The sequence below is a fragment of the Orcinus orca genome, chromosome 2, assembly GCF_937001465.1.
Source record: "Orcinus orca chromosome 2, mOrcOrc1.1, whole genome shotgun sequence".
Taxonomy (NCBI): Eukaryota; Metazoa; Chordata; class Mammalia; order Artiodactyla; family Delphinidae; genus Orcinus; species Orcinus orca.
Genome location: NC_064560.1, coordinates 164677985 through 164704672, shown reverse-complemented (window position 1 = coordinate 164704672; position 26688 = coordinate 164677985). Strand labels below are relative to the sequence as shown.

The window sequence follows — 26688 nt, the reverse complement described above, 5'->3', positions numbered from 1 at the left end:
GCCATAACCACAGACAAGACCACACTACCGAACCAGTCCGGTAGCCCCCTGCTGCCACCACGCCTGGTGACTGGAGACTGCCACTGGCACCACTGCCACCTGCAGACTTTGGAATACACTTTGGAAGCACTTAGCGCATCATCTTCTGACTGTTTAGACATCACCTTCCCCCTCACTGGAGTGTGAGCCCCTTGAGCATAGGAACAGCATCTAATTAATCTCCCAGTTTCCAGACCCCACCCCAGTCCCTGGCACAGAGTGAGTAGAATGCTGAATGAAACAAATGAGCAAATAGAATTTAATTGCCAGATATTAGACTAATATAGGCAGAGAGAGTGACAGCTGTATCTGGTCGTGTCACTTTAGAACCTCAGAAACGAACAGGTACACACGCTTTCTCACCCTCCATTTCTACCTTATGGCTGGTCAGATGTGGTTTCAATAAAAACACACGGCTTGGGTTTCATGGTGGATTCATCCTGTATCTTTCTCTAAATTGAACATTCTTTTCAGCAGAGATTTGTATAAAACTATGGTGCCATGAAGTGACTATCTTAATTTCAAATGTGAGATCAAGATGAAGTGAATCTAGGGGCCAACTGTACTTGCATCTGTTTTAGAACTTTTGTTTTAATTGCCCACACACATTGAAAGAATATCCAACCACACCTCTGAGCCATTCCTAAGCAAGCAACTAGAAATCAAACTTGCTTCATATCGACCAGGATTCCAGAGAGAAGAAGCAAAAATAAACTCTGTCTTAAGAGCTGCAGTGATTTCCATAATAGCCACATAAAAGCCAGGAGTTGAGAACATATATCAGAATTCGGTCTCCACTGGACCTGCGAACACACTATGTAACTCTTCCAAGTTTCATCTGCTTTTTTCCAGGCCATGAGGAGTTGGAAGATGAAGGATAATAACATGCTAATAACAATCACAATACAAAAATAGTAGGTGGTCTTTATTTATGATTATATACTAGCCACTCACAGAAAAAGACCTGGTACAATTAACTATAAAATGTATAAGCTCAGAGAAATGAAAATTTATGTTCACACAAAAACTTGTACATGAATATTTATCGCAGATTTATTTGTAATAGCTCTAACTGGAAACAATCCATATGTCCTTTGAAGGATGAATTAAACAAGCTTCGGTACATCCACATCACAGAATACAACTCAGCAATAAAAAGGAGCAAACTATTTTTTTTTAATTTTTATTTTATATTGGAATATAGCTGATTTACAATGTTGTGTTAGTTTCAGGTATACAGCAAAGTGATTCAGTTATACATACACATATATCTATTCTTTTTCAGATTCTTTTCCCGTATAGGTTATTACAGTCTTGAGTAGAGGTCCTGTGCTGTACAGTAGGTCCTTGTGGTTTTTTTTTTTCTGGCCGTGCCGCACTGCATGCGGGATCTTAGTTCCCCGACCAGGGATAGAACCCGTGCCCCCTGCAGTGGAAGCGCAGCGCCCTAACCACTGGACCACCAGGAAATTGCCCTCCTTGTTGATTATTTATTTTATATATAGTAGTGTATATATGTTAACCCCAACCTCCTAATTTATCCCTCCCCCCACCTTTCCCCTTTGGTAACCATAAATTTGTTTTCTAAGTCTGTAACTCTGTTTCTGTTTTATAAATAAGTTCATTTGTATCATTTTTTTAGATTCCACATATAAGTGATATCATATTTGTCTTTCTCTGTATGACTTACTTCATTTAGTATGATAATCTCTAGGTCCACCCATGTTGCTGCAAATGGCATTATTTCATTTTTTATGACTGAGTAATGTTCCATTGTATATATGTACAACATCTTCTTTATCCATTCATCTGTCCATGTCTTGGCTATTGTAAATAGTGCTGCAAAGAACAAACTATTGATACATGTAACATCCTGGATGAATTCCCAGAAAGTTATATTGAGTGAAAAAAATCCAGTGCCAAAAAGTTAGGTACTGTATGATTACATGTATATAGCATTCTTGAAATGAAAAAATTATAGAAATGGAGGAGAGATTAGTGGTTGCCAGGGGTTAAGGAGAGGGTGGGGACAAGAAAGAAGTGTGTGGCTATAAGTGTAACATGAGGGATCCTCATAGCAATGGAATGTTTTGTATCTTGACTGGATCAATATCAATATCCGGTTGTGAAATTGTTCTGTAACTGTGCAAGATGTTACCATTGAGAAAACTGGGTTAAGGGTTCACATGTATTATATCCTACAACTTCATGTAAATCTGCCGTTATTTCAAAATAAAAAAAAATAATTTAAAAAGAAACAAAAGAAAAGGTATAAGCAACACAAAGTTGTGAAGATAGAAAATAAAAATCTGAGAGACCAAAGCTCTAAGTTCTTATGATTAAGCAGTAAATTTATTTCTGTGCTTCCTTGAAGCAAAAGATAAAGAGGAAACCAAGATAAGTCATATATACTTGTTCTGTGATGAAAGTAATCACAGAAAAGCTTTTCCCCTGGCAGTCAATTCTAGAAGAGAAATGAACTTAAAATAGAACCTTCATGTGGTAATATATATTATATTGAGTAATATATTACCATCTGCCTTGATCTAGAATTTATGACAAGGTACTGTTATTTTTATTATCTGTGCTACTATAATATAGTTCCTTGAGTTGGGTGATGTGTTTACTTGAAGAAACTCAATGCATTTCACATATTATTTCTGTGATAAATCAGAAAAGGGGAAGCACAAATGACCAATATGAAGAGGTATGCATCCTTACTGTTAATAGAAAGTATACATTAGAATGAACATACAATTCCATTTTTCACTACCATAGAATTGGCAAGGATTAAAAGGAATGGTAATGCCCAGGTGAGGGGTGAGCATTCTCATACGCAGATGGAGGTAGCCTTGCTTTGGGGCTAGCCTTCGGCAGGAAATTCAGCAACCGTAAGGTCCTGAGAAGGAGTGTGCTCTTTGATGCAGCAATATCATTTGCAGGGCTTTATCCTAAGGAAAAGAGCAGTAGTTTGAGAGACAAGGTATGTATACAAGAAAACAGGTGACTGGGCAAGGACACTGTGACATACTCATACCACAGAATACCACAGGGCAATTAAAATCATGTTTTAGATGGGTACTGGCTGAGTTCACGATGTATTTCTCTCTGAAGGAGGGAGGCTGCAGACAAGGGTACACTGCACGTCCTCATTTCTGTTTGTACATAAATGCACACAAATGACTGAAAGGAGATTCACTTAATTATTAACAATGAGTTATCCTGAGTGATGAGATTATGGGCATTTATTTTTTTCTTTGTGTTTTCTAAGGTTTCTTTTTACACTGAACAAGGATTACTTATGTAAATTAGGCAGATGATATCATTAAAAATTATTTCCAGAAGAAATACAGGTTGATATGGGGCAACCACCAATAGACTTAAGACTTTGATTCTAAATAGCTCCAATGTTCTGACACTGGCCAGCTGATGGGGGACAAGTGTCCCCCGCAAAGGTCCTAGGCGTGGGTGGCTATTTTTGTGCCAGATTTCAGTGTGATCTGAGCTCTTTGGCCCCAGCGCATTCCACTTTTGCTCTGCTTAGGCCTCTGGGTTAGACACAGGAGAAGGAAATGAGAACAAATCATTCTGCATAAGGAGGACAAGGGAGGCCAAGGTGCAAAGCAAGTGGTGCAGGACACCAAGCCCCTTAGCATGGCTCGCCTAGATCACCTTGGGCACCACCTCACAGAGAGAAACTCAGAGGCAGAGAACAACTTTATGAACCCACTGCCAGACACAGACTGCTCTGGAGACGTCCTGCAAAAACAAGGGCACAGTTCACCCTGTGCTCTCAGTCCCCTGAAACTGCTTGCTTTCTGCAAACTGAAACTTGTTCAGAGGGAGGAGAGCTCAGTGGCAATGGGCTTGGAGGAGGCACGTTTATTTTTCTTTCTTGGTATGAATATTAGCTAGAGTTCCCTGGTGGCCTTGTGGTTAGGATTCCAGGCTTTCACTGCCGTGGCCCAGCTTCAGTCCTTGGTCAGAGAACTGAGATCCCACAAGCCACGCAGTGCAGCCAAAAAAAAAAAATAGCTAGAGATCAAAATGCCATATGCCAAGTTCTAAGTAGGATGATTTGTATCTATGATGGAACTGAAGCTCAGAACAGAGGTAAAGGGCTTCCCTGGTGGCGCAGTGGTTGGGAGTCCGCCTGCCGATGCAGGAGGCGCGGGTTCGTGCCCCGGTCCGGGAGGATCCCACGTGCTGTGGAGCAGCTGCGCCCGTGGGCCATGGCCGCTGGGCCTGCACGTCCGGAGCCTGTTGCTCCGCAGCGGGAGAGGCCACACGGTGAGAGGCCCGCGTTCCGCAAAAAAAAAAAAAAAAAAAAAAAAAAAACAGAGGTAAAGATGCAAATGCTGACGTGGTTGTACAGGCTGAATCCTAGAAGAGGATGATGATTCAAATGTTATAGGACCCCACAGCCTGAACAAAGGCGGAATAGAAAGGGTTTTGCAGCCCCTGGAAAAGGTTAAGAAATAAGATACCATCTTTCCCACATGAAGAAGTCCTCATTGCTCCCCTAGCAAACCCCACAGTCCAGCTCAACTGCACAAGGCCCCATCACCACCCGATTTTCAGGTCTGAACCCTGTGAGAACCCCAGGAAGCATCCCCAGATACCCCCACCCCATCTCTGCCTATCCAGACCCCTCGCATCTTCCAGAGCCGTCTCTATGCCCATCTCCCAATCCCTTGACCTGAGAGGCTCTCTCCTTTAAGCCCTACTGCATAGTGTTTCTTGATTTCTGACTTCTAGCCTCCTTTTTGTGCACGTGTTTATCTTATTCTTCCGCTTCTGCGCAGAGGGCAACCTGAGCAAAGACCATATGTGGTCCAGCTCTATGCCCACATATCAGGTGTGACATAGGTATTTGCTGAATATTTTTTAAAATCAACTTTTTACTTTAGAACAGTTTTAAAGAAAAATTGCAAAGATATGATAGAGAATTCCTGTATCCCCACATCCAGTTTCTGATTATTAACATCTTGTATTAGTATGGTACATTAAGGAACCCATATTGATACATTAACTATAATCCATGCTTTATTAGGATTTCCTTAGTTTCTACATAATATCCTTTTTTTTTGTTTCAGGATACTATTCAGGATACTAGATTAGATTTAAACATCATGTGGCAATTTCTCAGACTTTCCTTGTTTTTTTTTAATTGAGATATAATTCACATACCATAAAATTCACTCTCTTAAAGTGTACAATTCAGTGATAGTCTATTGACAAAGTTGTGTAACCATTAGCACTATCTAACTCCAGGACATTTTCATCACCCCAAAAAGAGATCTTGTTAGCAGTCACTCCCCATTCCCTCCTCCCCTTAGTGTCTGGCAACCACTAATCTACCTTGTCTTTATGGATTTCCCTGTTCTGGACATTGCATATCATTGTGATCATAGAATAGGCTGCCTTTTGTGTCTGGCTTCTTTCACGTAGCATGATGTTTTCAGGCTTCATGCACCTTGTAGCATGAATTAGTACATCATTCCTTTTTATGGTTGTGTAATATTCCATTGCATGGATATACCACATTTTTGTTTATTCATTCATCCATTGTTGGTCATTTGGTTTGTTCCACTTTTTTGGCTATTATGAATGATGCTTCTTTGAACATTTGTGTACAAGTTTTTGTGTAAACATATGTTTTCAATTCTCTTGGGTATATATCTAAGAATGGAATTGCTAAGTCATATGGTATATGCTTAACTTTTTGAAGAACGGATAAGCAGTTTTCTAACGTGGCTGCATCATTTTACATTTTCATCAGGAATGTTGTGAAAGTTCTGATTTCTCCACATTCTCATCAACACTTGCTCTTTAACTTTTTGCTCATAGCCGTCCTAGTGGGTGTGAAGTGGGATTTCACTGTGGGTTTGATTTGCATTTCCCTAATGACTAATAAAGTTGAGTGTTTTTTCATGTGCTTATTAGCCGTTTGTATATCTTCTTTGGAGTAATGTCTATTCAAAGCTTTTGCCAATTCTTAAATTGGATTATTTAGTTTTTATTGTCAAACTGTAAGAATTCATTATGTATTCTGAATACATGACCTTTATTACATATAGGATTTGCAAATATTTCTTCCCATTCTGTGAATTGTGTTTTCACTTTTTTCTTTATAACAGCTTTATTGATATGTAATTCACATGCCATAAATTCACTATTAAAATGTACAATTCCATTTTTTTTAGTATATTCACAGAGTTGCTATACAATCATCACCCCATTTTCTTGACAGTTTTCTTTGAAGCACAAAAGTTACTAATTTTGATGAAGTCCAATCAATTTTTTTCTTTGGTTGCTTATGTTTTTGGCGTCATTCATATTTAAGAAACCATTGCCTAACCCAAGATCATGAAGGTTAACACCTATATTTTAGAGTTTTCTAGTTTTAGTCCTTGCATTTAGGTTTATGGCCCATTTGAGTTAAAGCTTATATACAGTGTAAGGTAGGAATCCAACTTCATTCTTTTACATGGGAATATCCAGTTGTCCCAACACTGTTCGTTGAGAAGACTATTCTTTCCCCATTGAATTGTCCTGGCACACTTGTCGAAAATCAGTTGGCCATAAATGTATGGGTTTATTTCTGGACTCAATTCTATTCCATTGATATGTCTATTCTTATACCAGTACTAAACAGCCTTGATTTCTGTAGCTCTGTAGTAAGTTTGAAATCAGAATGTGTTAGCCCTCCAACTGTTTTTCTCTCCAAGACTGTGTTGGCTATCGACTATTACATTTTCATATTAACTGTAAGAAAATTAAAGTAAGAAACTTCAAACTGTCTTCTAAAGTGGCTGCATCATTTTGACTCTGCAATGAATAAGAGTTCCTGTTGTTATGAATCCTCATCAGCATTTGGTATTGTCAGTTTAGCCATTCTAATAAGTGTGTAGTGGTATCTCATTGCTTTTTTAACTTCCATTCCCTAATGATAAATAACATAGAGCATCTCTTCATATGCTTGTTTGTCCTGAGTATATATTTTTTTTGATGAGGTGTCTGTTCATACCTTTTGCCCATTTTTTGACTGGAGTGTTTGTTTTCTTGTTGTTTTTAAGAGTTCTTTGTATATTTTGCATACAAGTCCTCTATCGGATACATGCCTTGCAAATATTTTCCCCCAGCCTGTAGCTTGTCTTTTTGTTCTCTTACTTGAATATTTTGAATTAAAAAAACCCTCTTGGTAAGCTTTAACAATGCACCTGCTTAAAAACCATTAAAGGGTACCCATTCAAGACTGCTGCTTTGTGAATTACAAAAAGGGACTCCACCTGGAAAGTTCCAGAATGAAGTGAAGATATGCATTTGGATCTCATTCCCCATCCACTTCCTTCGCTGGTGCCTTTGTGCAAGACAAAAACTGCACAATCACACTGGAACAACCCACATTGATCTTAAGTGTATCCATAATAGACTTATAGAACCCTCCATGATAGGGCTCTTGCTTATTCTCCAGCCACATCTCATCCTTCTACCCTTCCTCTCTACAGCCTCAAAAGCCTTATCTCAGCAACTTGAAGGAGCTTTGCTTCCAGCCTCAAGACTTTCATATGTTTCTTCTGCCAGTGTGGCAGGCTGACTTTTCAGATGACCCCCAGTGATCCTTACCTCCTGGTGTCCATGGCCTTGGTGGTCCCCTTCCCTTGTGAGTGGGCTAGACCTTGTGACTTGCTGTGAATAAAGTAGAGCAAAAGTGATGGAATATCACTTCCAACATTAGGTTGTAAGTGACTAACTTCTGTCTTGCCTGCACATTCTCTCTTCCTCTCTCACTTGTTCACGCTAATGAAGCCAACTGACATGTTGCAAGCTCCTTTTGGAGAGACTCGTGTGGCAAAGAACTAAGAAAGGCCTTGGGCCAATAGCTTACGAGGAGCCGAGGCCTCAGTCCAACAGCCTGTGAGGAACTCAGCCCTGCCAATAACCACCTGAGTCATACTGGAAGCAGATGAGGCCTCTCTTTTGCAATATTCATCATCATTGCAATTAGTTCATTATCTGAGTATTCATTTCCTATCTGTCTTCCCCAAGACTGTCAGTTCCAAGTCAGAGCTGGCTATATTTTTTCCATACTGAATTTCCAGGACCAAACAGGGTGCCTAACACAGAGTGGAAATATAGCAATTGTAGAATGAAAAAAATGAATCAACAGTTGAAGGAATTAATAAATGAAGTACACTGAAGCCTCATAGGTCAGAAAGGAGGCAGGAAAAAAAAGCCTGGTGCCCTAGTAAAGACAGTTACAAAAGTCCCACAATTCCCAGGGTTTATTTTTTTAAATATCAAAAAAAAAAAAAAACCCAAAAATCAAACCATGTCAACATGTTCTAGATAAAAATTTGTTATGACAGTGTGCAACCAAATGCTCTATGTAAATTAAAAGTCCAAGAAGGGTTCGTTCATAGTCCAGGATGTGTTTTTCTTTTTTTCCCCCCTTTCTTTTTCTCTCCCCCCCCTTTTTTTTTTTTTTCCTTTTCTTTTTCTTTTCTCCCCGCCTCAGGATTTTGATTTTTAAAAACTTGGCAGTTTTAACAGGAATAACAGGAATTGACCTGGAACATAAAGGATGAGAGTGAAGACGGAGTGCCTGTTGAACAGAAGCTGCCCCACATGATCGACAGGCTGGGGCTGCTGTTCCTCTGCTCTTGATATTACATCTGGAAAAAAGCATCCAGTTTTTTCCATTAAATGAACTTTTAGCTAAATGCAGAAAGGAGGATTTTTGAAGTTTGGGGATAAACCCGTGGCCTTTACCTTTACAGAAAGGTAAATTCAGACCAGTTATTTTAGTTGGCGAAACCCCTATAGGATTTTTTAAATGATGATACTATACAATCAGCAGCCAATGAAAGGGTTTCATCAGCGGGCCCTAAGCTTCACTGCCTACCAAATAATATCCAACTCACTCCCTGGTGGGGCATGTGGAGGCTCGGCTGACCTTTGTAGCCCGCTTTTCTTCTGCTCCCCCTCACACACCTCCCCCCTCGCACACCCATGGCTCTCGCCTTCCTCGGTCACAGGGCATACCTTTTCATCTCTGTGCCTTTGCACATGGTCTTCCTCTGCCTGGCGGTCCCCCTTTAGTGCCACCCAGTCCCTGCAACACCAGATTCAAATCTCAATGCTCCCGATTCCCCCAGAAGTGAGGGCTCTACTGATCTGTCTCAAAGGGCACTTGGATTTACCTCTGTAATGGCCTCTAACACATTCAATGTTGTATCATTAGCAGGCATGTGTTTTACTGATCCTCTCTACTACTCAGACCAGAGGATATGGTCTCTGTCTTGATGACCTTTTTTCCTTACATTTTCCAGCACAAGGCTTTGAACGGAGCAGGGGCTTGAAACATATGTGTTGTTAAATGAATAAATGAAAAAAATGAATGAAACATATATGCTAAAAGGCTTTTAAATGAGTCAGATGTACTTTATATCCCAATGCCAATAATAATATAGCCATAGAAAGAGTCGTGTTTTTTTTTGTTTTTTGTTTTTTTTTCGATACGCGGGCCTCTCACTGTTGTGGCCTCTCCCGTTGCGGAGCCCAGGCTCTGGATGCGCAGTCTCAGCGGCCATGGCTCACGGGCCCAGCTGCCCTGCGGCATGTGGGATCTTCCCGGACCGGGGCACGAATCCGTGTCCCCTGCATCGGCAGGCGGACTCTCAACCACTGTGCCACCAGGGAAGCCCCAGAAAGAGATTTAATGTTAAAAATATTTAATTTGCCTTTTTATGAAATTTTGTTTTCAAATGTACCAATTACACTCTCTCATGAAACAAAAAGGAATTTAGAAATGAATAAACAGAATGTTTCTTCACTAGTCCACTAGAACACTGACTAAATGTCCTAATACATTACTCTAAATGGTCATGGAAAAGCCAAGGAAGTAAATAAATAACAAAGCAAACTATTAAATATAGGAAAAGGAGGTTTTCAAAAGCTTTCTGGAATTCTTTAGTCTATTGTTGAACTTTTAACAAAATAATTTGAACAATTTTTAAAGTTTAATAATAAACACTAGTCCTGTATAAAGTGATTAAGTCAAAGTAGTTTACTTCAAATACAGGAATTAATTACAGAGATGGAATGTACAGATTATTTAGGGAATGTTGTTTGAGAGGACAGCGTTCTCATGACTAAGTCCAGTGTATCCTGAATCCTCATGTTATTTCTTTCTCATGACTGAGTCCAGTGTATCCTGAATCCTCATGTTATTTCTTTCTATCATGGAAGACTGTCCCCCAGACTTCATGCTTTCCTCTGTATCGAGGGGGATAAGGGTATGGGGGTTGAACTGACATCGAGGCTCCCCCAGGATGCCAACTCTGTGGAAAGAATTATTGGTATAGCTGAATATTTGCTGAGGCCAAAGACTAAGGTATTGGGTTGGCCAAAAAGTTTGTCTGGGTTTTTCTGTAACATCTTATGGAAAAACCCAAACAAAGTTTTTGGCCAACCCAGTATATGGCTGACTTGTGCATGTGTATAAAACTAAGACTGATACACACACACACACACACACACACACACACACATCTATTTCTTAAATATGGGTTCAAAAACTCGACCCATAGCAAGATTTTGTACTGGTCCTTCCCTTATTTCCCAAAGATGACTCTTCTAACAGGAAAACTTCAGTCTTACAAAGTCTGCTACTCACTTCACCAAATTAGAACTATTTGAAGTCTAGCATAACTTTGTAGTTTTTTCTAGTCTAGATGGGTATACCAAGAGCTGATCTGGAAAGAAAACATGTTGAGAGGAGCAGGGGATGGTAGGAAGACGATGCTTCCAGCTTTGTTCAGCTTTCTGGCAGAGGCACCATGTCTGAGCCCTTGCCCCTCCTGGGTCCCACCTAGGAAGCAACACTCAGCCTTCTCTCCTTCCTCTCTCCTTGGGCCACTTACATTGGCATGTGCACAGAGTCCAGATTTTCCTTGTGCTCTTGCATCCAGACTGGGAATTTCATGCCTGCTTGGCGGTACTTTTTGTCAGAGATATTCTGAGCTTTTTCTCTGAGAGAGGGCAGCAGAGTAGACATGACTGGAGAGCGCATGTTAATGGCTTTTTTCATCGCTGGGCGCTTTGCCATCATTCTCCTGGGGGTGGGGGTGACATTTAGGTCACATCATCTTGTTTTCTAGAAATGTCCTTGAGCTTAGGAGAGTCAAAAGGTCATACCTGAATTGTACAAAAGTCATGCGTTTCTTTTCCCCTCCTGACTCTTCATCCTCACGCTTCCTTCGAGGAATGTTGAACATGTCGGAACGAAAGAGCCTCCCTATTTCTTCCTCAATCTCTGTGAAGTGTTGACGTCGGAAGACAATCCAGGCTACATACGTACAGAAAGTATAAAAGGACTACAACAGAAACAGACGAGAATCGGAACCCACAGTTACAACATGAAAAGCTCCCACCTGTCTATAGAACACTACTGAGCAGACGCAAACCCAGGTGCCCTGCTCTCTCCACATGCCTGAAGGGCTGCGGAAAATTATACATGTACTCACCTTTGCAGAAGGCAAATCAGACCAAAGATTTAAGGAGTGGCACACAGCTTATTAGTATCCTTTGTAGAAAGGATATTCATTAAAAACAGGTGCCTGACAAATGTCTATCGCTTGTTGCTATACTTCATGTTTCATATCAAAGAGCAGAGCCCCTAAACGTAAGTGACTCACCTCAAAGAATTTCCAGTCTTTTTGTGTATTTGATATTTTCCCCCTGAAATATAACAAATCACAACTATAGGTTGGAAAGGGAAGTTCAATATTTCAGTGACCTAGGCAACCCCTTATCTTCAAAAGGCCTTTTGCAGATCATTACCTGTGGTCCCGTATCTATTTAGTCACATAAATGCTATCAAAAGGCATTGATAGGGCTTCCCTGGTGGCGCAGTGGTTGAGAGTCCGCCTGCCGATGCGGGGGACACGGGTTTGTGCCCCGGTCCGGGAAGATCCCACATGCCGCGGAGCGGCTGGGCCCGTGAGCCATGGCTGCTGAGCCTGCGCGTCCGGAGCCTGTGCTCCGCAACGGGAGAGGCCACAACAGTGAGAGGCCCGCGTACCGGGATTAAAAAAAAAAAAAAAAAGGGCATTGATAATGAATGCCAATGTCTTTTTCTTCAGCTTCTTAGGTTACCCAGATCAAAACCTCTAGTGTTTGGTCAAAAGTTAATCAACATATTCTGTGATAAACCATAATGGAAAAGAACATGAAAAAGAATGTATATATATGTATAACTGAATCAATTTGCTATACAGCAGAAATAAATCAACTATTAAAAAAACTAAAAAAAACCCCACTAAAGTGGGGTTCATAAAAAAGCTAATCAATATAAATTCAGGATAAACAAGCCAGCCCTCGCTATATTCTTCCAAATGTTTCTAGTAATGTAAGTGTTAGGGAGATGAGGAGAGTGGAAAGGTGGTGAAGAGGTAACACAAGGTGTTAGTAGGTATGGAAGTAAAGAACTAGAGGCTAAGTCTAAAATAAAGGAAAAGAAAAAAAAATATTAAACAATGGTTATGGCTATTGGGTACAGAAAGAATCAGAAACAAAACAGACACAGGTCTATCTATGCCATACAATCAACTGGCTGGGAAGAAAAGTGCGCTCTTCCTTCTGAATGAAGTATGTAGACCGAGCCTTGTCTCTTAAAGGTAGGCAAACGCCCAAGAGTCCTTGCAACACAAATTCAGTGTTAAGGGTACTGGCACGGGCACACTCAGTAAACTTGGCCTCCCTCTCCATTCAGAACACAGGCCATTCTAATTCTGATTGCCAGCCTTGGGAAAGCAGGCATGGCCAGGGGAGGACTTGAGAGCTGAATGACGGGGCTATGCACCTGCAGTCATTTGATCAGTCTTGGGGGCCAAGGCCAGACCCAGGGCACTCCAAGGTTGATCCTGGGTCTGCTTCTGCTTTTGCTTTGGGTTTCCTTGGAGTAACTGACTCCTAGGAGTGGCCCTGGTATCAGGTTCTCCAGAACTGTCCCGACTCCCATGGTCTGGGGAAGTTGACCCAAACTCCTCAGGACCTCCAGCTTTTTCACAGAGACTTCATGGTCTGTATGGGCCCAAACTAGCCCTCCATTTGGAGGAACCACTAAAGAGGTGGTTCAGCTTTTACTGGGGTGGGTCCCTCCCCTCTGGCAGATGCTTCATTTCCTCACGTGCAAGTCTTCAAAGACTAACAAAGAATTAAGGCAACAGTAATTACAGTGAACATTTACTAAATATGGACTATGTGCCAAATACTATGCTAAGCCCTTTACATTTATGATCACATTTAATTCTCACAAGATTGCATGATTATTCCCACTGTACACGTGGGGAGACTGATGTTGAGACTGAAGTCCAAAGACATATTTAATTAGGGACAGAGTCTGAACTAAAAATCAGGCCTGTCAGGTCTCCACATTTGTCCTTGTAACCCAGAATGCTAGGAAAATAAGCTTTTTCTTTAAAATATTTTAGAGATGAAACCATTAAACAACAGAGCCCAGCAGAAACTTTTTAGGACAAGCCTCCTTCTGTGTCACCTAAAGCCTTTACCCAACAAGAGTGCTTCTGTGGTATTCCCGCCCTTCCACTGCCTCTGCCAGCTGAAACCAGAGACCCTGCACACCTGTCAAGCGGAAACCAACCAAACTCTGGTTTTGGGATACTGAGTTGGCCTGTGTCCTTGAGAGAAGGTTTAGAGCAGTATTTATGCTGGCACAACCCAAACCAGCACCATCTTAGCAAGGTTTTGAAATGACAGAGTGATTGACCAGGAAACACACACTTACTCTCCTTTTCTTTCATTTTTCTTTTTTCAAACATTAGAAGAGAAGGTACCATGAACCTCCTCTCCTTTCCCTCAAGGTGTCACAAAACTGGGACTTCTTTCTCTCTTAAAGTCCAGAGCAAACTGATATAGCTCACAGTGCAGAAATTAAGAACAGAATGTAGTGAGTTTCTTCTGACCATTCTTTTTTTTTTTTTAATTTCTTTTGACCATTCTGATTTAGCTCTGCATGTAAAACTGAAATGAGTTCAGGAAATGGAGACAGAGAATGAGTACATTTGGGAATGAGCACATTTAAATCTTCCCGTTCACCTCTTGCTGGTGAATCCTGAGTCGTTTTCCTTTTTTTAAAAATTATTTTTATATTTTAATTTTATACATATAAAATAACTATATATTCTATAATTTTAATAAGTACATAATAATTATAAATTGGTTATAAATTTAGAAATGTACTGAGTATAAATAACAAACTTAGGCCCCCCAAATCCTCTACAAATTGAAACAGGGTTGATAACAGCACAATCCAATAGAAATATAATGCAAGCCACAAATGTAACTTAAAACTTTCTAGGAGCCACAGTAAAAAGAAACAGGTGATATTAATTTTAATAATATATTGTACCCCAACCCCCCAAATATTATCATTTCATTATGTAATCAATATTTTAAATCATTAATATTTTATTCATTTTTAAACTTTTTGTATAGCGTATATTTTACACTTATAGCACATTTCAACGTGGACCAGCCACATTCCAAGTGCTCAATAGCCACACGTGGCAACTGGCTGCCGTGCTGGTCAACAAAGCCGCTGTACATTTACCCGTGAAGGCGGAAGCCAAAGGAAAGAGGGAAAAGCCAAGCTGTTGGTAAACCCAGAGATTGTCAGTGGCCGGTTATGTGCTTTCTTATTCCTTCTTGCTATATTAGACTCTTAGCTCTAAACCAAAATGAGGAGAGCTTATATTTTTAGTCACTCCTGAAGGGGTGCAAAGCCTAGGGCCAGACCCATGGGGTTCTGGGCTGGAGAGAGAAAAAAACTGTGCTCCCACTTGCCCCCTGCTGCCTTAGGTGAAGTCAGGTTTAAATGATGGTCAAGGCCTGCTCTGTACAAGGGAATAGAAATTTCAAAGGAATGTGTTTGGGAGAGGGAAAAGAGGCCTTGGTGCAAGTGACTGGAGGTGGCAGGGGGAGGGCTTAAAGATGATTTAAACACCTGAGCTTCAAAGAAACGCCTTTCTCCCCATCCTCGTCCCCACAGCCAGCCTCTTTGGTCACCGGTCAGGTGACAGCTGCACTGACCGCAGAGGAGGAGGGTATACCTCCTAGGTAGAGGTGGGGTTGGAGCCAGAATTGGCCATAACCAAAGATCAGATCTAATTCTATGGCTTGTGCCATGAGGAGGTTTTCTTATCTACCATGGAAAACACAGAGAGCTTTTTTTTTTTTTTTTTTTTGGCAGTACGCGGGCCTCTCACTGCTGTGGCCTCTCCCGCTGTGGAGCACAGGCTCCGGACGCGCAGGCTCAGCGGCCATGGCTCACGGGCCCAGCCGCCCCGTGGCATGTGGGATCCTCCCGGACCGGGGCACGAACCCATGTCCCCTGCATCGGCAGGCGGACTCTCAACCACTGCGCCACCAGGGAAGCCCCACACAGAGAGCTTTTACTGAACATGTGCGTCAAAATTTTGCCAAAGCTTCTGTAATATCAGGATTTCACAGATGCATTTAGAATAGAAAGTCATGTCCTCCTACTTCTCAAGAAACATGAAAGCACTAAATTGACAGCCCCCAAATTGCTGATTCTACTGAAATCGTTAATTTATCTCCAGGGATAAGGTGTTCTAGTCCAATATTAAGTATGCATACATTAGAGAGAAAAATCAGAAAATACACATGAAAATGTTCTCATGCGAATATCAGCTTGTTCACATTGGGAAGAAGTTAAATAATGATATGTTAAAGTCAGGTAATCACTCACAACTGGCAAAAATATTATCCTTATCTTCTCCTAGATAAAAACAACCAAAAGAGCAATATAAACTTCATTCAAGGACACAATCAACACCCACGGCCAATTAACAACTTTTACTGGTAAGGACATGCTATAATCTGTTTTCCTCAATATCCTTTGTTCAGCAATTTGACCTGTATAAAATTTGTTATGTGAATGGTGGCTGGTGAGCTCTAAACTGATTCTTCTCCAAACTGCTATCCAACAAGCAGGAGGAAAGTAGGTGACATTGCCTACAATGGCAAAAAGACCAACATCTCCTGGAAATGAGCTAGTACTAAACTGAGGCAATCACTTGCAAACATGAGTTCCTTTAAAAGTTTGTATAAAAAATATATTGTAATAAAAAGGTACTGTTAAAAGTACAACTTAAGTGGAGGTTCTATATCTAGGAAACTAAAAGATATGATAAAATCTCTAATTATGGGGCTTCCCTGGTGGCACAGTGGTTGAGAATCCGCCTACCAATGCAGGGGACACGGGTTCGAGCCCTGGTCCGGGAAGATCCCACATGCCGTGAAGCAACTAAGCCCGTGCACCACAACTACTGAGCCTGAGCTCTAGAGTCCGTGAGCCACAACTACTGCGCCTGCGTGCTGCAACTACTGAAGCCCGCGTGCCTAGATCCCGTGCTCCGCAACGAGAAGCCACAGCAATGAGAAGCCCGTGCACCACAACGAAGAGTAGCCCCCACTCGCCACAACTAGAGAAAGCCCGCGCTCAGCAACGAAGACCCAACACAGCCAAAAATAAATAAATTTATTTTTAAAAAATCTCTAATTATGATACATTTACAGTTTGTTTTTCATCCCCAAATTAGTTTGCAATGCCTATGTTCTTTTAAAAATTGAACAATATGGGCAATAAATTTAAAAAATTTTTTTAGAGTAGGTGTTTTTTTAACCTTGTTATGGACTGAATGGTTGTGTCTCCCCCTACCACCCTAATGCATATGTTGAAGCCCTTAAACCCCCCAATGTGGTGGTGCTTAGAGGCAGGGCCTTTGGGAGATAATTGGGTTTAGATGAGGTCATGAAGGCGGGGCCCCATAATGGGATTTTTGTCCTTTTAAGAAGAGGAAGCGAGACTAGGGTTCTCTCTCTCCACCATGGGGGACACAGTAAGAAGGCAGCTATCTGCAAGCCAGGAAGAGGACCCTCACCAGAACCTGACAATGCTGGCATCCTGGCCTCAGGCTTCCAATTTCTATCATTTAAGCCATCCAATCTGTGACAATTTGTTATGGTAGCCTGAGCTGACTGATACAAAACTTAAATTCTAGTTTTCTTAATTAGAAGTGATGCTTTAAAGAGAGAAGAAATTAACGTTGAGAAAAGGTGATTTTTACAAGTGATTAAATAGGAAAATTTATACAGCTATTATTTTACTATAATACCTTTCTTAAAAGTTCTGTCAAGAAGAGAAAACACCACTTCTTCCTAATTAAGGGAGTCTGTGGCAAGCTGAGTCTCTACCAGCAGCTCTAGGGACCCGGAAAGGCCTTCTGTATTTGGGCCACAGGAATGTTTTTTGATGCTTAACTCTCAATCCCCAATTTTAAATCTCTCTCTATTCCTTCTACTACTACACCTCACAAGAAAGTTCTGACCAGGCCACAGGGAAGCCCTCAAGCCAGCCACCCACCCGAGGGGTCCCACGTCTGGCAGGAATGAGCCTGCTTTAGTGTCCCCGCTGCCCTCGGACATTGGCTGGAGACAGTCCACGGGAAGAGTGGCCTCAGCACAAACCTGGTGGTGGATTCAGAGTGCAGCAGCAGGGGCCGCTGGTCAATTACACCCTGCACTGTAGCAGATCTGAGTGGCACGTTTTCATGGCTGCCGCACTGGAAGACAGCACTAAACCTGTCAACTCCATAAAAGAACTGAACATAGCCGTGAAAACTCTCAAGAGCAGAAATGATGTAGTAGAATAAAGAATGGATGTTGCTGGAGATGTATTAAGAGGGCATTCCCAAATCATGGTAAACCACACAAAGTGAATCACAGAGATGGTACACATGGGAAGCAGACTGAGTATAGCTACCACTGTGGACAAGAGGGGTGCAAGAGAAGAGAAATGGCCAACAATGCCAAAATAGAACCAAAAAACAAAGACAATGAGCCTGAACTGAAAATACATTGATATAAACATTAATAAATATCAAGTCCCTATTTGAGAGAAATCTCACATGCATTTTTGTTTTTAAACTTTATAGACCAATGTATGTCCTTATAAATAGCCAAGAAGAGTGGACAGAACATATGCTTTTGCCCCTTAGACCCTGAAGAAGCCTGGAGAGAACCTACTCCAACTAAACAATGAAGTTATTAAACCAATACAGTCCCTGCCCCACCTGATGTTTCTCTTTGTAGGTGGAAGGAAAAGGTTTCAAGACTCAGAAAAACTGAAAAAAGAAAAAATTGAACCACGTGGAATTGTTATAAAGTTCACTACATGAAAGGGTAGAAATCCACACTCACATGAAAGACATTAAAATGCAGATAGAGTAAAATGTTTAGTAAAGGTTAATGGTAATGATAAAAAATAAAGTAAAATAAATTGGAAAAACCAGGTGAGAACAGCAAAGTATAATATAGAATTTCATTAAGCGTTTTAGATTCTCAAACTATAACAAAGCAGTGGGGACAAATCATACAACCTTAAGAGAGAACAGGAAAACAGTAAATATCATAGTCTAGGTCTCAAAAGATGCAATAACTTGTTTGATAATGCAAGGCACTTTTTTTTTTTTTGGCTGTGTTGGGTCTTTGTTGCTGCGCATGGGCTTTCTCTGGTTTCAGCGAGTGGGGGATACTCTTTGTTGCAGTGCACCGGCTTCTCATTGCAGTGGCTTCTCTTGTTGCAGAGCACGGGCTCTAGGCGCACGGGCTTCAGTAGTTGTGGCATGTGGGCTCAGTAGTTCTGGCTCACGGGCTCTAGAGTGCAGGCTCAATAGTTGTGCTGCACAGGCTTAGCTGCTGCGTGGCATGTGGGATCTTCCTGGACCAGGGATCGAACCCGTATCCCCTGTATTGGCAGGTGGATTCTTAACCACTGTGCCACCAGGGAAGTCCTCCATAATGCAAGGCACTTTTAAAATCGCCCATAGTCCCTTTACTCTAACAAATTATCTGTTTTTCCATTTATTTTCTTGTCCATAGTAACATCTATTCTTGAACAGGACTTTCAAAATTTAAACATATACATCATATTTAAATATGCATTCTCTTTGACCCGGGAATTCTACTGTAAAAAATTTATCTTTAGGACAAACTAGACAAGTACATCAAATATAGGTATAAGAAAGTTCATTGCAGTGTTATTCCTAATATTTAAAAAGGAAATATTCCAACTGTTCATCAATAAGTTAAATATATTTGGAATACCAGGAAGCCATTAAAGGTGATGTTGTAGAGTTATGTTTACTACCAAATTCCACAGATTAATAGCAATAACAGTAATAACAACAAAAAAGGAATAATAATAACTAACTTTACTGAATACATAGTATGTACCAAGGATGGGTCTAAGTGTTTTCTATGTATTATATCATGTAATTTTCACAGCTGGTCTATTAAGTATGTTATTGGGTATATTTTACAGGTGTAATGTTATAGAATAATAAATTCTATTTATTTATGTAAAATTGTGTGTCTGGGTGTGCATATAGAGATGTCTGAAAGGATAATAAATGAACTGTTGACAACAGATTTACCCTTTCCTTTTTATGTATTGATTAATTATTGTACACGACTATGCATTAATTTTATAAAAAGAAAGAACAAAACTATTTTTGAACATATAGGGAAACAAGGAGTTATTTTCTCGACATGATAAATAATTCATCACTTAAACTAAGGGTCAGTACAATAAGTAAATAGCATGTGCTAGCTTATTCTCTTTTATAACAGAAGAAAAATAAGGTTGACTTCAGTCACTTCTTTAATGGTATTAGATACAGGAAATGCTGCTACTATAGCTAATTAAAAATTTTAAATATGACTCTAGGAAAAAATGAAATTAAAAACTACCTTTTACAGATGATATGATTATATACCTAGAAAATCCTAGGAGATAAATTAAAATTTTACATAGGCAGGAAATGTGTTTAACATATGTGTCATTGGTTATGACATAAACTGATAAAACCAATGCATTCTTATATATTTTTGTCATCAAAAATATATTACCAAACATGCATCAACAGGGAAATAATCAGTTAATGATAATAAGTCCGTAATATCCATGGTTTAAGAACTATTCCATTTTTAAAAAAGAATACGGTAGATCTATGTGGGGATCTCTCTTCTGGGGAGAGATTGATATTGAAGGATGGTGGAGGAAGTAGGAGACTTTAACTTTTAAAAAAGAATATGGTAGATCTATGTGTACTAATCTTCAAAAATATCCAAGATTTATAAGTGAAAAAAGCACATTTCAAAATGACAACACAGCATTAATCCGATGTATTTAACAACAATGTAAGTGCGTACGTATAATTGGATAGAAAACCAAGAGGACATACATCGAGCCAGAAGTAACAGTACTTACTTCTGGGGAGAGATTGATATTGAAGGATGGTGGAGGAAGTAGGAGACTTTAACTTTTAACTCTACAATACTAACTATAAACTATATACGTAACTATTTAAATTTTTTACCCTTAGGATATGTTCATGAAGTACTTATACAATTAAAAACAAATAAATAAACCCAAACTTCACATTGGTATTTAAAAAATTGATTATGTGAATACATAAGTGCTAATCTAATTTAGGACCACACAAATTTCTTTAACGATTACTATGTAAAACTTTAATGGACAAAATAAAGAACAATATGAATAAATGGAGAATACAACTTACAGCTCTTTGAGAGGATTCAATATAGCAAAGATGACACTATTTCCTAAGCTGAAGTATAGGCCTTAATACAATAAACAATAAAAGGTTCTTGGTAGATATTGCTTAGAACTTGATTAATAGTGAAATTGATCTCAAATAGGCAAGATCACCAAATATAAGGTTTCTGGAGGTAATAGGAGTGAGTACTTGTTTTCAGCTAAATCACCTCCTTTCCAGCCCAGCTCACTGCCTGCACTCCCTGAGGTCCACTGCTCCTCGCCTTTCCTGCTTTGGGTGCCCAATCTCTGTCTATACCTCTATTGCAACAGTCACTGGTCTCCTTACCTGATGACTCCTCCAATAGACTGTATGCTCTTGAAAGGAGAGACCATTTTCCTTGTACCCTGGCACTTAGCACCACGATTACCACAGAGCAATAATGTTTGTTGAATAAAGCAAAGCAAAATACAAGCTGTATAGTTCTGATGTTTAAAAGAGAAAAACTAATCAAAAAAATTCAATAGGAATTCCCTAAAATGGGTTAAAATATTAGAAAAATTCAACATCTAATAAACAAGAAATGTTACAGTGGAAAAATATCACTAATAAATATTATAGGAAAGTTGGCTATTAGTAAAGAAAAAATATCTTAGATTCATAGCTCATCTGATCAGATATAACAAATTTCAAATGGATCAAAGCTTTTTTTTTTAATCCTTTTTTTTTTTTTTTTCGGTACGCGGGCCTCTCACTGTTGTGGCCTCTCCCGCTGTGGAGCCCAAGCTCCGGACGCGCAGGCTCAGTGGCCATGGCTCACGGGCCCAGCCACTCCGCAGCTTGTGGGATCTTCCCAGACCGGGGCGCGAACCCGTGTCCCCTGCATCGGCAGGCGGACTCTCAACCACTGTGCCACCAGGGAAGCCCTTTAATCCTATTTTTAAAAACTAAGAAAGAAAGGTGAGGAGTTTAGCCTGGAAATGAACAGAATGAACCCAGGAATGCAAGAACTTGTATGACTATTGAATAGCATCAGAAACAAGGTGGAAATGTTCAAATAAATAAAAACTTAAAACATTTTCATAATGTGTAAAAACGTAAATATCAAAATGAAAGCAACAAACTAGAAAAAACAAGTAACCAATCCTTGCTATATGAAATATAAATTATACAAATTCCCAGTTTCCACTTGATAGATGGTTAAAACTAGAGGAGGAACAGGCAATAAATTATTGTACACAAAAAAAGAACACAAACTCTGTAGTCATGAAAAATATTCAGTCAAATAAAATATCCTTAAGATTTTTATATACCTTTAAGCTATTAAAAATACTAAACTAATAAAAACAAGTATGCTTATTGCTTATGGTGATAAAGAATGTTTTAACCTTTTTAAAGGACAATCTGGCAATATGTAACAAGAGCTATAAAATTGTTCATGCCTTCCAGGTAAGTGCATTCTGGGTAATAAGCCATAAGTAAACAGCCCAAATGAACAAAGTTATTTATATAAAGATATTCAATGCAAAAACATTAGAAAGCAGAAAAACTGAAACCACACAGATGTACACAAGAGGAATGGTTAAGCAAACTGGTATATTATACAACAGAATGACTACAGTTGTTATTCAAAGTAGTAGGTGAGATTATATAAGCAGAATAATAGAAAAAGGTACACAGAAAAAATGTGGAACACAAAAAAGTATGTACAATACAAATATTTGTATTTTGAAAATGTGCGGGAATGTGGAGAGAGAGAAATCATGTATTGGGTTCTTTTCCAATAAAGTTTTTAAAAAATGTAAAAGGTCTGCCCATGACCATGGCATGGATCTTGAGCCTGTTGTGAAACTACTACTTAAGAGAAGCAGATTTTGGCTTAAGGATTGGAGTTTTCTCTCCTGTGACCCCGAACTTTCCTGTGATAAGACACTTTAAAATTTTAGTTACAGTAGTATATGAACTGTTATCCTAAGGTAAAAATTGCCTTCCCACAAACAGGGTCATCTTACAACTCCCACCTTACTCAATTATACCCACAACTGTTGCTGCAAAACAAGCAGCAGAAGGGAAGGGGACACACCCAATACCCGCTTCAACACTGGCCCATCACTTGGCCTCCTGCCCAAGGCAGCCAAGTGGCCCTTGTCGGACAGCAAGAAGCCTTCCTGGCAGAAAGCAAGATTTCATTGAACTGATATAACCTGAGAGAAATTTATACCCAAATAGTAGAAGGTTGTTAAAACATCTGCCACACCTGAAACTAACACGATATTGTAAATCAACTTTACTTTGAAAAAAGAAAAAAATATATCAGCCAAGGTTCTGGGATTCTTCCTATACTCATTTGGCTCTCTCAAACAAGACGTCACATGTGTTTGGGACAGAGTCTCAGCTGAGGCCAGTGATTCTGTACAACAAAAAAGGAACCTTTCTCAGGGGCACCAAAAGTCAAAGCTGAGGGTTGTAAGGATGTGGATCTACACACAAGTGAAGATCTAACAAAATCCTAAGTGGGGACTTACTTTCCGCAGCACATGTGATGCTTATCAGGCATTCCCAAGCCCAGGACGAGGACACAGTACTTCTGTGCCAAGTATTTCTGTGCTGCTTCTAACTTACTGATAATCAATTCCATCTCTTTTTTCTCTACAAGGCCCCTGAAAAGAAAAACAATAATCTGGATTAATGTTGGCAAATGTCTATATTAATTAGTAAAAAGTCAGAAGTATAAACTATTTTGAAAGAAACCTGAGTCAACACACCTCACTTATCATTTCATTTATTTTATTTGAGCTGTGGCAGAGAAAGTTCCTCAAAGCCCTTTGATATTTATCATTGTAATCAGCATCTCAAGTTTATGCTGAATATTCACTTTTTTAATAGATTCTTTATAAATTGTATATGTATCCTCAATTTTATACACAGGAAGTCCTAATTTATATAGAACAGCTCAACTAACAAATTCCCTATACTAGTTTCTGTGGCAGTTAGCAGCCAATTTTCCTGCTGTTTTGCTAGAACAGCCATGGAGACTCTTTCCCACCTTAGCTTCCCCTGGGTTTCTGATGTTATTACTAAGTTCGGGGGCTCCATGTTTGAACTACTCGATGTTTGTCCACCCTCAGTTCTGTGTTTGCTAAGGAGGCATCTGTGGAATACCACTCTGGGAACTCTGGCATCAATTACAATCACCTTGCTTCCCTGTGAAAACACAGCCCCAGTTCCAATTGAATTGCAAATGTACTTTCTAAAAGGCAACGTGTTTTTAGGTTACAGCATGTCTGAAGCCTAATTTTAGACATTTTTGCTGTACAGTACAGTAGGAAACATTGCCGACAATACATTCCAATGATTGCTATTGAAAAATGAAGTGTCACTAACTTTGTCCCTGCCTTTTTATTTTCAGATAGATAAAAGCCAAACGAAATGCACTCTAAACAAGAAAGACAACCTGCCCCTTCTGATGTTAACCACTAGACTGACTGCATGAGGATAAGCTGTGGGGAAAGGTGGTGGGTTTAAGGATAATACGGATGTTTCAAAGCACAAAACATTATCACTGTGGTGAGAAGGCCTGTGAGTAATTGGAATAAAATGAGTTTCTGGAATAGATAAGGTGGGTTCCAACTTTAAATGCCCAAATATCATATAAACCCAACACACACACCCACGAGCACCCCGGTGACCATCACTGTGCCTGCCTCCCTGTTGCCTTCCCTCATCCTCACCCCTGCTTTGCCAGACCTGCCTATAGTTAATCTCTTCTTCTGCTGTTGAAAACAAAGCAAACCAAACAACAACGAAGAAATGCTTTGAAACGTTTCCGCCAATGGTTCTCAAGTTTTAATATATGTAAGAATTGCCTGGGGTATTTGCTAAAAGTGCAAATTCCCAAGGGCAACCCCTCTTCCAGATTTTGGTTCAGTAGGTCTGGGTAGAGCCTGGCATTTAAAATAAACACAGGGGTCTTCCCTGGTGGCGCAGTGGTTGAGAGTCCGCCTGCCGATGCAGGGGACACGGGTTCGTGCCCCGGTCCGGGAGGATCCCACATGCCGCGGAGCGGTTGGGCCCGTGAGCCATGGCCGCTGAGCCTGCGCGTCCGGAGCCTGTGCTCCGCAACGGGAGAGGCCCGCGTACCGCAAAGAAGAAAAAATAAATAAATAAATAAAAAATAAACCCAGGTATAACCCTTTGGAAAAATTTTTAGTAATAATTTCAAGTGCCATACAATTGGTCATAAACTTTGATCCAATAATCTCTCCTGGAAATTTATTCTTTGTAGAAGATCATCCAAAGTTAGGGGAGAAATCTAATGCATGAAGATATTCAATGCCATTATTATTTATCTGACTATCAGAAAAACTGGAGACTCCCAAAATATATAAAATAGAGGGATAATAGGAGTAGTAATACAGGCTGTAGTAATAGAGCCAAGTACTATTTAAGGATTTGACATTAACCTAACATATGAGTCCCCCCGTGGGATTGAAGCCAGGCACCAAAGTCTGTACCCTTAACCACTATACTACATTGCTTCTTAATAGGTAGGTCAATAAGTTATTAACATACAGTAGCTTGATGGAAAGTTATGCCACCATTAAAAATTATGATTACAACGATTGTAATAACTTGAAAATACTTATGATGTTTAAAACTGCATACATAATTGTACCTTTGTTCAGAAGCTGTAAGTCCTAATTACAAATGGATAAACTCAGGGACAGAGAGCCGAGTTCATTGGTAAGGGATGTGGGGACACCACACAGTGGTTTAGGCAGAGACTTTGGAGTTAGAGACCTGGATTCTAGCCTCAGCTCCATCACTAACTTGGCATGTACAACAGCCATTTAACCTCTCTGAGCCTTAGTTTCATCATCCGTTAAATGGGGATAAGGTTTTTTCTTCTGGAATTAGGGCATTTAGTCATCTAAGACCATCAAAGTGTATCTTTAATATCCTTCTGTAACTCTTCCTGCTCTCCTCTCACAGGTTATAGGCTTTCCTTCCAAGGGCCAACCACTAGGCTAAGATAATATGCATTAACTCATCTAATCTGGACAATAACTGTAATGTGAATGCTACTATTATCCCTATGTTATACCTCACTATTTTGACGGAAATTAATTTTTTTCTTAAAGTTATTTATATCCAGATATCTCAATGTAATTTATATTTGTTTCTATTATAATAAATAAACCAACTGACTACTGGAAGCTTGAAAATGAAAAGTTGTTATGCTTTTTTTAGAATCACACAACAGAACCATTAATTTTAAGGCTTGGATTTTTCTTTGTCATTCTGTAACTGATTCCTTCCATGAAAGTCTACCATATATCACTGGGTTCTAATAATTTTTAGTATATTTTATTTTATTATTTTTTAATAATTTTTGAAATTTATTTATGGCTGCATTGTGTCTTCATTGCTGTGTGCGGGCTTTCTCTAGTTGTGGCGAGCAGGGGCTACTCTTCGTTGCGGTGCACAGGCTTCTCATTGTGGTGGCTTCTTTTGTTGCGGAGCATGGGCTCTAGGTGCGTGGGCTTCAGTAGTTGTGGCACGCGGGCTTAGCTGCCCCGCAGCGTGTGGGATCTTCCCAGACCAGGGCTCAAACTCGTGTCCCCTGCATTGGCAGGCGGATTCTTAACCACTGTGCCACCAGGGAAGCCCTTTAGTATATTTTTAAAATAACTAAGAAACCTTTCTTCTGTTATCTATTTCTATAAATTAAGAAATTAAACAATGTCTTTGCTTTTTTAAAAAATTTTTATTGGAGTATAGTTGCCTTACAATATTGTGTTAGTTTCTACTGTTCAGCAAAGTGAATCAGCTATACATATACTCATATCCCCTCTTTTTTGGATTTCCTTCCCATTTATGTCACCACAGGACACTGAGTAGAGTTCCCTGAGCTATACAGTAGGTTCTCATTAGTTATCTATTTTATACATAGTATCAAGAGTGTATGTATGTCAATCCC

At 39.8% G+C, this 26688-nt stretch overlaps 1 protein-coding gene across 2 annotated transcripts in view; it reads right to left on the bottom strand.

Moving 5' to 3' along the window:
* Positions 1–10076: 10076 nt before the first annotated feature.
* The window catches only part of PPP1R36 (protein phosphatase 1 regulatory subunit 36), a 31482-nt gene continuing 14870 nt past the window's right edge, over positions 10077–26688 (bottom strand). For both annotated transcript variants that reach the window (XM_049706409.1, XM_049706410.1), the window contains exons 7-11: positions 23234–23368; positions 11742–11784; positions 11242–11420; positions 10968–11159; positions 10077–10385 (exon numbers count right to left, since the gene is read on the bottom strand). In XM_049706409.1, the coding sequence (XP_049562366.1) occupies positions 10226–10385; positions 10968–11159; positions 11242–11420; positions 11742–11784; positions 23234–23368 (709 nt within the window). In that variant the 3' untranslated portion in view covers positions 10077–10225. The remainder of the gene's footprint in view (positions 10386–10967; positions 11160–11241; positions 11421–11741; positions 11785–23233; positions 23369–26688) is intronic.